This window comes from Phodopus roborovskii, unplaced genomic scaffold, assembly GCF_943737965.1.
Source record: "Phodopus roborovskii unplaced genomic scaffold, PHOROB, whole genome shotgun sequence".
Lineage (NCBI taxonomy): Eukaryota > Metazoa > Chordata > Mammalia > Rodentia > Cricetidae > Phodopus > Phodopus roborovskii.
This window is the reverse complement of record NW_026126517.1, coordinates 16,248,115-16,265,609: the sequence shown is the minus strand read 5'-3', so window position 1 is coordinate 16,265,609 and position 17,495 is coordinate 16,248,115. Positions and strand designations below refer to the sequence as shown.

General features: G+C 38.8%; 2 protein-coding genes across 2 annotated transcripts in view; one reads left to right on the top strand and one right to left on the bottom strand.

Annotated features, from left to right (window-relative positions):
* Positions 1 to 17,495, top strand: part of Spa17 (sperm autoantigenic protein 17) — a 380,810-nt gene that overhangs the window by 89,354 nt on the left and 273,961 nt on the right. The window lies entirely within an intron of this gene.
* On the bottom strand, positions 7,714 to 8,646 carry LOC127231541 (olfactory receptor 8B4). The gene has a single exon (XM_051197125.1). The coding sequence runs from the start codon at positions 8,638 to 8,640 to the stop codon at positions 7,714 to 7,716; it is 927 nt and encodes a 308-aa protein (XP_051053082.1). The 5' UTR covers positions 8,641 to 8,646.

The following is a 17,495-nucleotide window of genomic DNA, read 5'->3' as shown; positions in this document are numbered from 1 at the left end:
GCTATGCAAACATAAAGACCTGAGTTAAATCCCCAGAATTCACAGAAAAAAAAATGCAGGTGTGGTGCAATTTCCATTTTAATTTTAAATTGTAGTTCTAGCATTAGGAGGGAGACTCAGGCAGATATCCTGGGCTCTCGTTGGGTGAGTCTACTTGGTAAGTTCAAGGACAAGCCAGTAAAAAAAAACCTGTCTCAAAAACCAAGGTGGCTAGCACAACTCCTGGGACTGACTTCTGCCCTTCATGACTTCTGCACAAACAGAAGTGCGCATGTATACACACCAAAAAGGAAGGAAAAATATCTGTGGATATCAGTCAAGGTTGTTGGCTCATGTCTGAAATCTCAGCATTTGGAAGGCGGGGGCAGTACAAAACTGGCCTTGGCTACTTAGTGAGGTCAGGACTAGCCTACACTGCATGGAACCATATATATATATATGGAAGGAAGGTAGGAAAGAAGGAAAAGAAAGCTGAAAGGATACGTTTCATACTGTACTATTCGTGTACCCACTGGGGTAAATGCTATGTGGATGTGATGTGTTATTCTTTTCTGATGCTGAACATTTAATAACTTTTTACATTTCTGTTCAGGAAGTGAGATTTGTCTGCAGTTCAGTCCTGAATGCAGTCTTTCAGATTTTGGACTCATGTTCACTTCAGGAAAACAACTTCAAAGGATTTTTTTTTTTCGTCTGGGCTCTGAATTTGTTTAGTATTTGAATTATCTGTTCTTTGGAAGAATTCCTGGACAAAACCATCTGCAACTAGTGTTTTTGTGTTTTAAACCTTTGACAACTTTATTGTTTTTTTCTCCATCTAAACAAAATTTGCCATATAAAACTGATTTTTATAATAATTTAACTATTAATGAAAATTGTCATTTAGTTTTTCGCTGTTCGTACTTTGTTATTTCCTCCATCCCTATGTCTTTTTTAACTTACTCTTCTTCCCATTTTCCTATACTAGGATATCAAATACTGCCCATATCATTATTTTCAAGGAACGTGTGTTGAAAGCATTAACACTGCTGTTGTTTGCTTTCTAATTCAGTTTTCCTTTTAGCTTTACTAACTCCTTCCCTGTTTTACTTTCATTTATTTTACTATTTCGTTCCACCCCATTTAAGTACCTAATTCATTTTTCATTGTCCAGTATAATATGTAAGATTATTTTTCTGCTTTACATATCCCACAATTTGTAATGTATTACATGGTATTTTCATGTCCTTTTCTATATCTATTGTGATTTAAATGTAGCTTAATAGAGAACTTTAGTATCAAAGGCAATAGAATATTTTGTGATTATATAATTTTTAGTTTATTGCATGCAGATCAAAAAATGTGGTCTGTATCATTTTAGATATGTCAGTGGGTTCACCTTCCATAGTTCCAACTACCTATAATCAACCATAATCTGAAAATACTAAGTGAAAGTAAATAAATTCTAAGTAAATTTCAATGCAATTCTCAGTAACATGATAAATTTGTATACCATCCTTTTCCATCTTCCCTGAGATGTGAACCATCCCTTTGTCCATCAAACCCATGTTGTGCATGATAACTTGCCACTTTAGTGACCTTCTTGCATACCAAACTGTTGCAATAATATGTTTGTGTCCAAAGAAATGTTGTTTTATTTGTTAATGTCTCCAAAACACAAGGATGGTAATGCTGGTAATATTATTACACTGTGATACTGTAATTATTCTATTATTGGTGTTTTTAATTTTTTACAATGCTTGATTTGTAAATTAAAATTTATGATGGGTATATATGTGTGCCTAAATCAGAGTATATCTGGAAGTCAGTTCTGTCTGGGGTGCCAGGTATCGAATATGGTCTTAGAGTATATCATCTATGAGAATGGGGCTGATACTTATAAACAATGTGTGTGTGACAGAAAGAAGCTGCCCTCAACACTGTGTTTATTATTCCTTGTAGCTGTTCCGTGACAGTCATAAATGATATACATTAGTTTTGGATTGTAATTTATAGCTTTATAAAAGTTTTCCAATTAACATTTTTTACCTAATTTTTGTAGCAAGGTAACAATATTAATCACTTACTCCTTTTCTTCTATGAGATCTCAGTGGTGAGAATAAATTCAAGGAGCCAGAAGGGAATAAAATACCCTTATGTCTTTATTAGTAAAAATGCCAGCAACCACACCTCTTCTCAGAACTCAGGCCCAGTGGAAGACAGGAGAATTGAAAACGTGATAGCACAGACATGGCTTGACCTTGCCAAAATTTTGCTTCAGTTCAGCTCCCACAAGTCAGTGATAGGGACAGTGGGCATATCTCAGTCAATAACCAACTTGTTACTCTCTTTCAGTCTTACTATCCAATTAGTCAGTCTTAGACTGAACCAGGAAGCAAAAATAAAAATGTTACCAAGCTGTGATCTGTTCCTTCCAGGCAAGTAGAAGCTGATCCTTTATTAATACTGCTAGTTATCCACACAGTAGCCATTCCCCCACTTGTTAAAAAAAGTTTTCTACAATGATAATGTTCTCCAATTGAATGCTAAGTTTCCCCATCTCCCATGCAAGTAAAATGGCTAACAAAATGTCAGTAGAAGTTACTTGTTGGACTAGGTAAACCATCCTTCTGCTTCTCTTGCTCACTCCCATGTCTTCCTTCTGCTTAAAACATGAACAAAAGCATAAAATCATAGTGGCCATCTGGAAAGCATAACACATCTTTGAGAATGAATTCACATCTAAGAAGAAAAGAAGGAAGATATTGATTACGTCCTCAGTGACTCAGCTCAGCCACATGAGTCCTGGATTGCTCACATCCAGGTGCCATTTGTGTTCAGCACGACTCCAGGCCTTACATGCTCATACCACAACAATAAGCTTTTGGCTACTAGCAGCTGAAACACTTGCCAAATGCATTCCACTTATGGAAGTGTGACAGGACAGTGTGATCTGTGCTGAGAATGAGGATCTCACCAAGTTGAACACAGACACCTTCCCATCTGCTCCTCTGAATGTAGACCAGCACTCAGCCTTTATTCCCAAGGACCTCCTAAGTACTCCTTAGGCTCTCCTCTCACTATTTGATGTCTCTCACTTATCTCTGCCCTTTCATGTTTAGAATGAGTGAAAATGTTTCATAATCATAAAGAGCAATGTATTCATCCATATACTTCAAAGAATGGTCAGTCCTTGATTGTTAGAAAATTCTCCATTTGTACCCATGTTGGTAGAGTTTTGATGCTTTTAATTTAAAGATAATTACAAATTAAACAGTCGGAGGCAGAATTGTACATTAGAAATTCAGCATCACATAGGTAGTTATGGAAAACATGTAACTTGGAGAGATGCTTCAAGAGCCAAGAAAAGTATACCAAAGAAAATCCCAGAAGAATCTCAACTCACTTTCTCTGTCTAAAGAGAAAAAAAATGGCCTTGGTGAATATCAACATGAGGTGAAGTAATGAGATAGTAGACTTGGGTCCTGTCAGAAGAGTTCTCTTCGGGCCATCTTACATCAACTACCTCTGTAAAGCAGCAGTTCCTATTTGTTCCCATTTCTGACAATTGAGGAAAAAGTCTCCATCACTAACACAAACTATCAAATAAGACCTTTGGTCAGCTGATGACACTTTAAGGCCTTCTGGGTTTATAAGATAGTAAGCTTCTGCAGAAGCAAGAATAGCTCTTAAGTGGCTGTTGTGAGAATCAAGAAAAGTTCCCGTGAGTTTCTGTCATTTTAGATGTTGTGAGATGGAAGGACAGCTTTTCAAAAGATCAGAGCCAATGTTTTTCTAAGTTAAACTTATGCTCTCACACCATTCACTCCCAATGCCAACAGAGAATAAGTGCAGAAAAAGTCATTCTTGAATTCAGTATGTTTACTTCCTGTGTTCCTTTCTCTTCGCATCTTAGGACCTCACTTCTTCCCTGTGCTTATTCATGGATGAAATCATGATCGACTATTTTTTTCTTTACCCACATGAAAGCAGATTAGCTTTTTAAAATTTTTTATTTAATTACAACATTTCTTCTTTCCCTTTCCTCCCTCCAAACTGTCCCATAAGCCCTTCCCAACTTCCCTTCGAATTCATGACCCTTTTTTCAGTAACTGTTATTGCATTCTTATGTATATATGCACACATATAGATTCCTAAATATAACCTGTTCTGTAGTTTAATGTTTTCAGAGCTGACCATATGGCACTGGACACTCACTAGTGTGTTCTTCCCTGGGGAAGGCCATCCCTTCCTCAGTTGCCTATAGTTCTTTCTTCAGAATTGAGGCCTCGTGGGATTTTTTCCTTCCACTTTGGTATGTTCATTGGTGTAATCCTTGTTCAGCTCATGTTTTGGCAAGCATGTTGGTGAGACTTATGCATGTACCTTCTGATATTTCTAGGAGATACAATCTCATAGCAAACTCTCTGGTTCTCTGGTTCTTACAATCATTCCTCCTCCTCCTCCGCAATGTTCCCTGAGCTTTATGTGGGAGTGTTTTGTAGACATATCCATTAGGACTGAGCTCCACAACTCTGCCTTTTACTGGTTGTGGCTTTCTGAGGTGGCCTCCATCTGTGTCGCAAAGGTAAGTTTTCTTGATAAGTGTCAAAGACTACACTTATCTGTGGGTATACAGACAAATGTTTATCAGATTGTTGTTATGGGTTATGCTAGTCTAATAAATCGGTGGTTATAGAGTCTCCTCTAATAACCATGACTTCACTAGCACTGAGTGCTGACGAGGTTTCCAGCATGAGGCATGGTTTTCTTCTTGTTGAGCAGGCTATAAGTATAATCAGAGAGTTGCTGTTTACCACCAAGGTATGCATGCATCGTTAAGGTTATCATACGGTGCTGGTCATTGATAGGGTTCATAGACATCATAATAGGGTAGGATTGTTGGTTGCCTCCTTCCTTTGGAAGCTTTGATGGTACCCTCTAGTACCATGAAAGCTAGTCCTTATAGAGGGGGCATTCAGGTCAGTGCCAGATCATGTGTCTCTGGACCCTGTTTCAGAAATGCATGATGTCTTCAGCAATAGGTATCTACCTTCTGATTCTAGAGGAAAAGGAAGAACCACAGTAATAGCTATGTGCTGTGGGAGTCTCTTGAATAGCCCTGGCTAACAACTCAAAAGAGGGCTTCTCATGTCTGGGATTGGGTTTTTTTAGGTGGTCATTGGCCCTTGGAGAGAGCACCATCAGCACAAATGGGAAAAGTTCATTAAAACCATATATGTGTATGTATACATGGAATTACATGTATTATAGGAGTTGGTAAATAGTAGTACTTGTAATCCTTTGTGTAGGGAGCCATTCCAGCATTCTCCATTACAAGATGGCGCCTGCATCCGGCTGGCGTTGAGAGTAAACAAGTCAGTGCGCAGGTGCAGGGTGATTTTCCCTCCCTTGGCCTCTGCCTCTCCCGTGGTGTCATATGGGCCGATGGGCTGCAGCCAATCAGGAGGTGACACATCCGAGGCAAAGGTTGTAAACCTATATAAGGGTTGGGTTTTGGATGTTTGGGGTCTTATGCTCTCCCTCTCAAGATGCATTAAAGCTTTACTGCAGAAGGATCCTGAGTGTGCCGCGTCATTCTTGCTGGCGAGATGGTAGCATGGGACACCTTTGTTTCTTTTTCTTTTCTATTTTTTTTTTAGACAGGGTCTCACTGTGTAGCTTATGTTAGCCTTTCACTCTAGATCCTCCCTCATCAGCCTCTAGATTGCTGGGGTTATATACACATTCCAAGATCCTTAGCTGTCCTTCATTATTGACTACTCCCTAATATTCTGAGTCCCAGTGCCCAGAAACACATTGCCATATAAAGAATGGGGTTTAGCTATGCCAGGAGGACTGAGTAGCTTAGGCTAAAATCCCATAAAAGAGGTACCTCATAGCACATACAGTATATTCAATGATTTGCATGCTCAGTAAACATTGAGTCCCATCATCATAATCTAGACAGGGTACCCACATTTTCACCCTTCTTCAGTGATCTTTTCCATCTAGTATATTTGACAAAAAATACAGTTTGTCTTAATAACCTCTCATCTATCAGCCCCACACTGAAGATGCTTCTCCTTGCTGCTCTAAGCTCCCACCCATGACATCTTGCTTATGGTGCCACCTGGGACACTTGGGAGCTGTGTGTGCATCAATAAAGAAGTAACAAGCAGAAGCCTAACTCCTCTTCACTGCTTTATCTCTCATACTAGCACACATCAAGCATCTCTCCAGTTTTTTTTAGAAGAGTTGGAAAAATGGAAGCAAAATAAAAGATAAAGATATCATCTTTCATAAGACTTTCCCAGTGTCCCAAGTAAAAGCATCAAATGGTGCTTTGCAGAGGTTCTCCTCAAGAATACCCAAAATTCTGTTTTCTTGTTAAATAATGCCTATCTATCCATAAAAGGAGTCTGAACCTCAATTCAGGCCAACATGACTTGATATTCATCTTTCTCTGTATAGCCAAAGTTATATGAGGCTCTTTTCTCAAAACATGAGCTATTTAATATAGAATAGCCAAATATTTAGCATAGTGGTACAGAATGGTCCATGACCCTTAAAATACATTTCCAGTCCAGTCACTCTGAGAGACAGGAAGTCTTATGAGATTACACCTCCTTCCTGTTTCTATAATGGGCATAGTAAACACACACACACTCACACACACACACACACACACAACTTTCTTAGAGACAGTAAAATCTAAATCGACCTTGAAAAATAAAGGAGGGCCAGACATAGTAATGTATACACACAAGTTCAAGCTTACCTTGAACTTGCCATCTTTCTGTCTTAGCAGGAAGGCAGTCAGATGAGACAGAAAGGGAAATTAAAGCAGAAAGATGAAGAATTCAAAGTCAGCCTAGGCTCCCTATCAAGTCCAAGGCCAGTTGGACTACAAATGGAGACACTACATCAAAAAACTAAATAAGTAAAAATAAAAATCTTCTAAAAGTTCCAAAGCTTCATGATGTTCTCAACTTATCCAGGGAAGAACAGGGGCAGCATGTTACATCGTCATACAAGTGCATAGAGTTTTGTGTTCTTACTCTTGCCCTCAGCCCTAGAGCACAAGAGACTTATCAATTACAAAACAATTCACCCTGATTACTATCCCAAGGACCAGGAATTTGAAATGAGTATTTGAGAATTGATTTGTCCTTACAAATCAAGGCATACAAATGAGGCCTTCTCTCTCTCTCTCTCTCTCTCTCTCTCTCTCTCTCTCTCTTTTGTGTGCGTGCATGCGTGAGTGCGTGCGTGCGTGTGTGTGTGTGTGTGTGTGTGTGTGTGAGAGAGAGAGAGAGAGAGAGAAAGGGTACATTTATAGCCTTCTTTGCCAAGTACCTCTTCAAGAGTTAGAAGATTGTTACCTACGACACTAACTCTACCTTGGATCTTTGGTAGGACATGTTCTAAAGCTTGATAAAATTGTTCCTGGACCTCCTACCATTCTGTACCATTTCTTCCAGCTAGAAATGTTTTTCCTGGACAAATCAAAGGAAAGAATAGGAAGTACATCAGGCTAATTCTCACTTGGGTTTGGTATTGTATCCAATAAATAGCATGTAGTAGATGCAAAGTTATGGAAAAGTGACACCAAATGGTATAATCCTCAAAAAAGACATCAATTTTTTAAAGTAGAAGGAAAGCCTTGTTTGTGGAAAATAGTACTTGAATATGCTTACTAGGATTTAATTGCCATTGATAGCACCAGACCCATCAGAAGAGCACTCTCTTCAAGGTTTTATGTAGGGCAAGTTTAACATCTTTATTCCTCAAACTATAGATCAGTGGGTTAAGCATGGGAACCACATTGGTATAAAATACTGAAGCAAACCTTCCCTCTTCCATTGACCCGGGCAAAGAATTTGTTAAATAGGTGAAGGCCCCTGACCCAAAAAACAGAGCAACAGCAACTACATGGGAACCACATGTGCCAAAGGCTTTTGATCTGCCTTCAGCAGAAGGAATCCTAAAAATGTTGGAGAGAATCAAAGCATAAGAGATAAAGATGCTGATACTGGATACTGTGATGACCACTCCAACAACAATAAAAAACACAAGTTCATTGGCATAGGTACTGGTGCAGGAAAGCTGTAGGAGGGGGAGAACTTCACAGAGATAGTGGTGGATCATGTTGGAGTCACAGAAAGTAAGTCTCAGCATGCTTCCAGTGTGGGCCATGGCACCAGCAAACCCTATCACATATGAACCAAGCATCAGCAGAGTACAGACCTTAGGAGACATCATAACAGAGTACAGCAGAGGGTTGCAGATAGCCACATAACGATCATAGGCCATTGACACCAACACATAGCACTCAGAATTGACAAAGAAACAGAAGAAAAATAGTTGAGTCATACACCCCACATAGGAGATGATATTTTCTGAGACAAAATCATTCAACATTTTAGGGGTAAACACACAGGAATAACAGAAATCTATAAAGGACAAGTTGACGAGGAAAAAGTACATTGGGGTATGAAGGCTAGAATTCAGCCCAATTAAGGTGATCAAGCCCAAATTGCCTACCACAGTGAATACATAGATGACTAAAAAGAAGAGGAAGAGGAGTAGCTGGAGAAGTGGTTGGTCTGAAAATCCCACAAGGATAAACTCAGTCACAGAGTTGTTTCTCAGGGTCATTCTCTTCTGACTAGTCACCTGGGGGATTGGAATAGAACACACAGAAAACAACAGGCATGAGCATCCACAATGGAAGGAGGCCCTAAAAGATAAGTCAATGTCTATGTATGCCCTCTTTTCTTTGCCCTCTCCTCCCTCATATAAACTTCTCTTCATCTTAAGTCATTAACAGTATGACTGAAAGTAGCTCATTTGCCCTGGGATGATTAAAAATTCAAGCTGTTCTCTTTTCATGGGCATCAAGGATTCTATTCTTGCTAAATAGATGAGGAAGCTGATGACTTACTTCAATTGACTGCCGATGACCTCTCAAAATGATAACTCAAGATCTGAGAATACAATCCAGTCCTCTGCCTTAGGCTTTGATAAATGTTGACCTGCAGAAACTATGTTTTGCATGTCTCTCTCTCTCTCTCTCTCTCTCTCTCTCTCTCTCTCTCTCTCTCTCTCTCTCAACCACATACAAAGTTCCAGCCTACAGAGAAAACCAAGCCCAAGGTTTTCCCTCCTGTCTTTTTATATACTGTCTTCCACCTTCAAACCCCTTTACTTACCTCAGAGTCAGTTCTGGGGACAGCAGTGTGGTCAATGCTTTCAAGAACCCTTGTGTATATTTTTAGAACAAAACCCACCAGGAAAGACAGAATTCCTTCTCCTTTGTTCTTCTCAATGCAAGGCTTTATATGATAGCTTTTTCCATTGTCCAGTATCTGACAGCAATGGATATTCACTCTTCTTATTCTCATGAAGCTTAGAAACAGAGCTTTATCTGACCCAAGTTCTCTGCAGTATTCAAGGAATAGACCACAGTTCCCCTAGATTGTTCCATTTGCTCTCCATTAACTTCAAGGTAATAAATAACCCTTTTTAAGAACTAAAAGCTGGTGAATTGCAGGAAGATGCACAACTTAGTGATCTTGGGAACCTGATTAAACATATTCTCCTGGGAAGTTTTCTAAGTGCAGTCTCTATGGGGATAAAAATACTGCCTTTGTTTACAGGCTGGATTAGATATGTATGTATCATCTTGGGGAGCTGAAGTTCTATCCAAACTTCCCCTGTACTCCAGGGATATTATATTATTGGCTAGATTTAGGGGCTCATTTTCCTTTCTTTCATTCTTGGAGCCTAAAATTGACCTTAAGGAAAAAGGACACCAAACTTATTTTCTACCATTTCTGTTTTCTTCTGGGATCTTTGAGAGGAAAACAAACATAACAATTCACAATAAAATGTTCTTAGGTCAATGAGTTTCTTAGAACTGTGAGACACCACCACATATGCCACAAAAAGGCACAAACAAACCTCAATCATATGTTAGGAGATAAAATATCACAGCACACATGAGGGGAGCATTCAAATCTCCATGGAATAGGCTGTACTTAAGGGTTTTTTGTTTGTTTGTTTTTGTTTTTGTTTTTTTGTTTTTTTGTTTTTTTTGAGGGGATAGCTGTGGAGCCTGTCCTGGAACTCACTCAGTAGACCAGGCTGGCCTCAAACTCACAGAGATCCACCTGCCTCTACCTCCTGGGTGTTCGGATTAAATGTGTGTTCACCACTACCCAGCCTTATTAAGACAATAAAGCTGCCTTTCACACTCTCAAATATGAACATCCACATTTGTAAGTTTCCACCAATGCTTCCTAAAACAATCCCACTTTTCCTGAGTAGGCCCTTACCTTTGTGTAATTATTAATAGCATGTCTTTTCTCTCTTAAATAGACCTCAATGTGGATTACAGACATTATGTTTGCAGTACTAAAGAGAACATAAGCAAGAATCCAGGCCCTCTGCCCCCGTGGCCTTACAGATTGGCTGATTTTTGCCTACTTTTTGTCAACCCTCTGTCTGCAGCCTTCTTTACCCGTCAAAGTTCTCCTTAATTAAACTTACCCTTCCTGTACATTTATTATCACTTTGCCTTCAAACACAGGAAGGGCTTAAACTTCAACCTGCTTCTGATTTACTGAAGCCAGGGGCTTTAAGTAGGACTAGAAACCCAAGCTACCTACCTAAAATAGATTAGAAAAGAAAACTAAGTGTAGAGAAACTACATTGGAACATTGGAACCAAGAACAAGATAATAAATTCGTTGACAGTGTTTAACTTCAAAAAGAGCACTTCCTACTGCTAGGTGAATGCTTGGCAAGTAGGTAGGGTTGACTTCAACTCATACTAAATTATATTCATAGGATTAAATGTGTCCACCAAAAACTGAAAGCAACCTGCATGTCAACCAACTCTAGAATTGGCAATAAATGGTGGGATTTTAACAAAATAAGATTCCATTTGGCCATGAAAGTTTGTAATATCAAGCTATCATGGAACTAAAGAAAACAAGCACAAAATGGCATATGCCTGTAACTCCATGGAATTGTGCTTTAAACATGAAATGTCTTCCTGGGCTCAAGCACTGGAGTCTTGGTTCCTAAGTGGTTGTGGTATTTGAGGAGGTTGTAGAACCTTTACGAAATGTAGCGGGAGGAAGTGGATCATTAGAGCTGTGCCTTTGAAGATTACTCCTGAACACTAGGCCCTTCCTTGCTCTATGCTTCCTTCTACCATGAGGTGGGTGGGCGGTTTCTTCCTTCACACATCCCACCTCAGAGATTTCCTGCCAAATAACTGGCCCAGAAAAATGCATCTTATCTCTACTAAGTCATTTCTGCCAAATAGTTGGTCACAGCAGGAATAAAACTAACATATATGCATACAAATTGTAAAAAAAAAATTAATCAGTGATCTTAGAAGTCAAGCTGCTGCTTCTCACTGGGAAGCCAGAGGCTAGTGATTGGAAAGAGATATAAAGGATGGGCTGCTGGCTGTGTTCTATTTCTGATATGACTACTGCTTAGCTGCATCTAATTAGCAAAAAAACTCACCAAGTTATAGATATATGTTAGGCTTAAATTCAGTGTTTAAAGAATAAGTAGAGAACAAAAAAAAATCATCCTACCAAATTAGTTTAAGCAAAAAGTTTCTAAACATCTTATGCCATAATTCTCTCATTTGAAAAATGGGTATTTGCTGGCCTGACAACTCATAGTAGGACATACAATAAAAATAACACTGTTTTTATTTCTCATCCATTATCTATCTCTTAAAATAAAACCCTCTTGTATTCTTTTTCACATAAAGGGAGGAAAGCTATAGAAAAGATAATTAATGCATTTGGAGCAATTACAGAGCTCCAAACATTATGCAGGATGTTTTCTAATATAATACTGTGTTCATAACAACTATGGAATGTATATGCATGTGGCAGATTGTATTTTCCAAAGACAACCATGCCAACACACCACACACACACACACACACACACACACACACACACACACACACACAGCTTGTACCCACTTGCTTTTGATGTAACAGGACTCACATTTTTCCAGTGTAGTGATGAGATCTTGGCTCTACACATGGTCTGGGGTGTCTTGAACCAGTAGAGCATGATAGAATTGATGTTACATGACATCCAACAAGAGATCATATAAGGATATCCTTACTACATTTATTTTTCTGCTATTACCCTTCAACTTCATTCTGTATAATATGTTCAAGCACACTGCAAGGCAAGATCTTTATGACTGTTTTTCTAGTGTTGAAAGAGAACAGACACCCACCTTTGGGATGTGCGTGAAATGGATAGATATCTGGGCGAACATGCCACAAAGTGGCTGGAGGAGTAACTAATAAGGTCTGAGTTACTTGGTCCAGTCAGATCTTGCTCACTATACAGAAAGTCTCCTTTGGGTTCTATATTTGAATGATGTTTTTGAGGTTTGTTTTCATGAAGAAAATGGGAGTTTCTTTACAATGCATGTACTTTCTTATCTACTGTATTCACCTACTTTGGACAGCAGCTTAGCAACTGTATGGCAATGAAACGGAAAGAATTCTCACTGTTAGTCAGTTTAGGAGTCACTTTGCTCATCACTCAATAAATATTTATTACGATCAGATATTTTTGCAGGATTAAAACGCTTTATTCAGAAGGATTCCTCTTGATTTAAAACACTTAGGAATTTTTAGTGAAATATAATTTATCTAATGTTTTTCCTGCAAGATCTTATAGAAACTAAGTAAAAACTCTTCAAGAGTAAAGGTAGAAAGTACTAAAGTAGAGGAACAACCACTAGAACAGGGAGCCTGTGGATTCCTGGTGGCCGGTGAGTTTGGAGTTAATGAGTTTTCTATGTGAAACACAAAAAAACAAATCCTGGCACAAAACGCTGAGCCCCAAAGGAAGCTAAATGAATGTCTAAATAAAAAGGAAAAGTCTCACAAAGGAAAAGGGCCAAACATGTCTGACTGAGCCTGGTCTTAAACAGATAGGAAATTTACATGTTTTGGGTTTGGGGGGGTTGTTGTTGTTGTTGTTTTGTTTGTCTTGTTTTATTTTTCAGTTGTGTTTCATGAATCCTATATGGGTCTGAGCCAGGTCCTCTGCATATATGTATGGTTGTGTAACTTGATGTTCTTGTGGAGCTACCAACAATGTGAGTGGGGGTACCTCTGATACTTTTGCCTGTACTTAGGACTCCTATCCTCCTACTATCTGCCTTATCCAGCCTTAACATGAGGGCTTGTGCCTGGTCTTATTGTTGTAAACTGTTATGACTTGTTTGGATGATATTCCTGGAAGGCCTGCTTTGTTTTTAAAAAGGAAAGAAAGGAGGAATGGATTTGGGGAAGAGGAAAGGTGGGGGCAGGGACTGGGAAGAGCAGGGAGGACGTGTGATCATGACATAATGTATGAGAGAAGAACAAAACAATAATAATAGAATAAAATAAATACATAGAAAATTGAATAAACTATTTCTAAAGAATCTATAATCACCTGTATGTGTGAGGTTAGAAAAAAATCAATATTACACATATAATAACAAAAAAAATTATGAATGGAGAATGTAATTTAAATACAAATGCCAAAGCAAGTCCTCAGATAAACATCTGAGGCTCATGACCTCACTGTGTGAATCATTAAATGAACACAAAATAAGACAACATAAATGAGAATCACATAAATGACAAACACAAAAAAGCAAGCCTTATAGTGTTTGCTACTCATAGAATCACTAAGCATGTCAGGGCAGCATATTAAATAAATGAACTAAATATGTTTAAACAAAAACAAATTGAAGGTTTAATGAAGGAGCCATCAAAATGCTTTAAAAATCAAGTAGAAGTTTTAGACATGAAATTGAAAATAGGGTCACTGAAACTGGGACCTGATTTATATGGGAAAATAGAATCATTGAAGTTGGGACCCATACCAATACATTAAACAACATACTACACAAAATAAATAGAAAATAAAATTAGTCAATTAGAGAGTAGGTAGGAGGACATTATCTGGAAGTAAATGCCAGCAGAGAGTATGGAGACCATGGACTAAAGATACAGTGTAACAGATCTAGGAATAAGAAGGCCCAACAAATAATAAGTCAGCTGAGCCAGGCTTCTGCTGTCATTGTTTCCATGTCACAGGCTCAAAAAATAGTGCCTTAAAAAAGTGTTTAAAGAAAAATAAGTTCCATCTATACACCCAAACTTGTTTCTGTTTATTGTTCCCTAAACAAGCACTACAATAATTTTCATTACACCAAAATGTATTAGGTATTATCTGCCAATGATATAAATAAATGTAATTGTGTTAAAATAGTATGTCGTTTTACATAAGAAATTTAAAATTGGCTAATCTGAACATCTGTTCTAGCCCCCCCCCAAGTACACTGAGAGACAATTACATACACAGAACACTTAACTCAATTTAGACCCAATTCTCTGCTCTAAAAATGAGGCAGTGATCAAAATAGACACAGTTCCTATGGCTCAGACATATAATCTAGGAAAAGGATAGAACTAAACAAAACTACACATAACTGATTAGAAATACAAGTAGTGTGCAGGGAGGGATTATTGGCTCCTGTGTGAAACTACGTAAGTGGAACCCTAGTAAGTCTTGAAGGTCTGAAATGACCTCCCTAAGAAACTGAAATCAAGTTGCAAAACTGAAAGTAAGTGGAAATGAAATTCATTATATTCTGTGACTACCCAACCTCTGAATTCCTTGCATGTGTGAAAAATCTGCCCTCGTGTGAGTCTTTATTAGTTCCAGACTCCTAATTCCTCTCAGACAACTACAAACTACAAACAGAAACTGTTTACACTGCATTTTGGCAAAGATGAAGAAAGAACAAATATCTCCATTAGAAACACAGGCAGGGTGCTGGCAGAGCCAGCAGGAGCAACCAATGCAGCTTAACCACACACTCCTTCAGTGTGACTTGGCCACAGTTCCACCTGGCTTTCCCATCATGCCTCACTCCAACAGCTGGCTCAACAGCCTGTTCTAAGAACCTGTGGCCTACCCCATTTCTTAGCAATAAGCATCCTTTTTCTTAAGCTAAAGTTAAGTCCTTGGCTTGCATATAAAACAAAAGGACATTTTTTTTTGATAGTGAGCAATATCTGTCTGGGTCAAGTAACCCAGACCTGCCCTGGTTATTCCTCTGGTCTCTTTGTTGAAGTTTTTCCTGGTATCTGCTCCCTTTCATGACACTCCAAAAGGATGTTCTCTCTCAACACTGGGAAAATAACAACAAAGGTTTTGCTTTCTAGAGTACCTTTATTAAGAGCTGGAGGTAATGGGTGGCATTAAAAAAAAAAAGCAAGATACAAAGTTGAGTGGGTAGGAAATCAAATAGAACTGGACAGAGTTTGGGGAGGGAACAAAACTGATCAAAATATATTCTATGAAACTCTCAAAGAATTAATAAAATGAAGAAAATTATACTACTAATTGTAATGAGCATAAAGACACATGCATAAAATTAAATATCTGGCCAGCTTTTTGTTGTTGTTCATGTCGTTCTATACAACTATTTTTTATTTGTTTATTTTTCTTATTCTACATATCGATCCCAGTTCCCTCTCTCTCCCTCCCATGCCCCACCACCACCCTCCCATCCCATTCCACACACACTCCACAGGGAGGGTGATGCCTTCCAAGAGGGATCAACAAAATCTGTTAAGTCATTTGGAGAAGGGAACAGGCCCTCCCTCCTGCCTCTAGGTTAAGGGAGTATCCCTCCATGAGGAATGTGCTCCCAAAGTCCTTTTGTGCACCAAGGATACATTCTGGTTCCATTGTCAGAGGTCCCTTAGACTGCCCAGGCTTTCTAACTGAGACCCATGTTCAGGGGGTCTGAGTCAGTCCAATGCAGGATTCCCAGTTATCAGTCTGGGGGTCCATTAGCTCCCCCTTGTTCAGGTCAGCTGTGGGTTTCTGTAACATGGCCTCATTCCCATTTCTTATCACTATTCCCTCTCTGCATCTGGATTCCAGTTCAGCTAATTGTTTAGCTGTGGGTGTCTGCTTCTCTTTCCGTCAGCTACTAGATGAGAGCTCTATGATGGTAGCTAATTTAGTCACCAATCTCATTATCCTGTAAGGGCATTTAAGGTAGTCTTTCCACTGCTGCTCAGATTGTTAGTTGGGGTCAGGTCTCTGAACATTTCTCTAGTCAGTGTTCTTTTCAAACCTATAATGAATCCCTCTTTTATGGTATCTCTCTCTGTCTCTCTTCTCTCATCTATTCCTCCCCTGACTCAATCTTCCTAGTCCCACATGCTTTCCTCTCCTCCCCTTCTCTTTCTCCTCGCTCCCTCTCCACTCACTGCCCCCCCACTCCCAATATGCTCAGGAGATCTCCCCTTCTGTAAGGGACCTTGTATGAAACTCTAAAGTTCCTCCTTGTATCCTAGTATCTGGCGATGTGAATTATAGGCTGGTGATCCTTTGCTCTATGTCTTAAATCCATATATAAGCAAGTACATACCATGTTCCTCTTTTTGTGACTGGGTTATCTCATTCAGGATGGTTTCTTCAAGTTTCATCCATTTCCTTGAGAATTTCAAGATTCCATTGTTTTTTTGTTTTTTTTTTTTTTCTGCTTAATAGTATTCCAGTGGGTAAATGTGCCACATCTTCTTTAGCCATACTTCAGTTGAAGGGCATCTAGGTTGCTTCCAGGATCTGGCTATTACAAATAATGCTGCTATGAACATAGTTGAACAGATGTTCTTGTTGCGTGAATGTGGATCATGTGGGCATATGTCTGGCCAGCTTTTTAAATGAAATGTCAGATACATAAAAACAAAATAAAATTTAAGATGGTTGTTTAATATCTAAGCAATTACTAGCCAATGGTTAGTAGTAAATATTATTAATAACTAAATAATGAGTATGCATAAATAATTTGGGGTTATGGTACTGTGCAGTTTGGTTTGTATTATAGAGTCAGTTTATAGGCTTTGAGCACAATAACTATGATAGTTTTTAATGTATCTTTTTGAAAATCAATACACAGCAAGGAATTCAACATAACGTTTTTAAAATCAGTACCTAGAACAGCTTCTGACAGTGATTTTTCAACAAAATTTTCTTATTAAATCTGGGAAATCTGACCAAGAACCCATCACTGGAGGGTTTAGAGGCCTCAGGCATTAACTTACAACTATGATTTTGCTAAATGAATATAGCATCAAACTGCGCTCTAAATAGATCCATGGATCATTAGTGCAGCTCTGAGATATCATGAGAGAAGTTTTTGTGCACCAGACAGTGGTTAAAGCAGAAATTACAACTGTTCAACATGCAGGATAAGTGTGGAATAGTCAAACACAAATGGGACATCTATGTTAAACCCACCCCCCAAAGGCTCAGAAACCATCTCTGAAGAGGAGCAGAAAGATTGTTAAAGCCAGAGATCTGGGAGAACCTGGATGAAGTAGTCTTCTGGACATGACAGGACTACTGCAGTCATGAACTCAACAGCAGCTGCATGAGA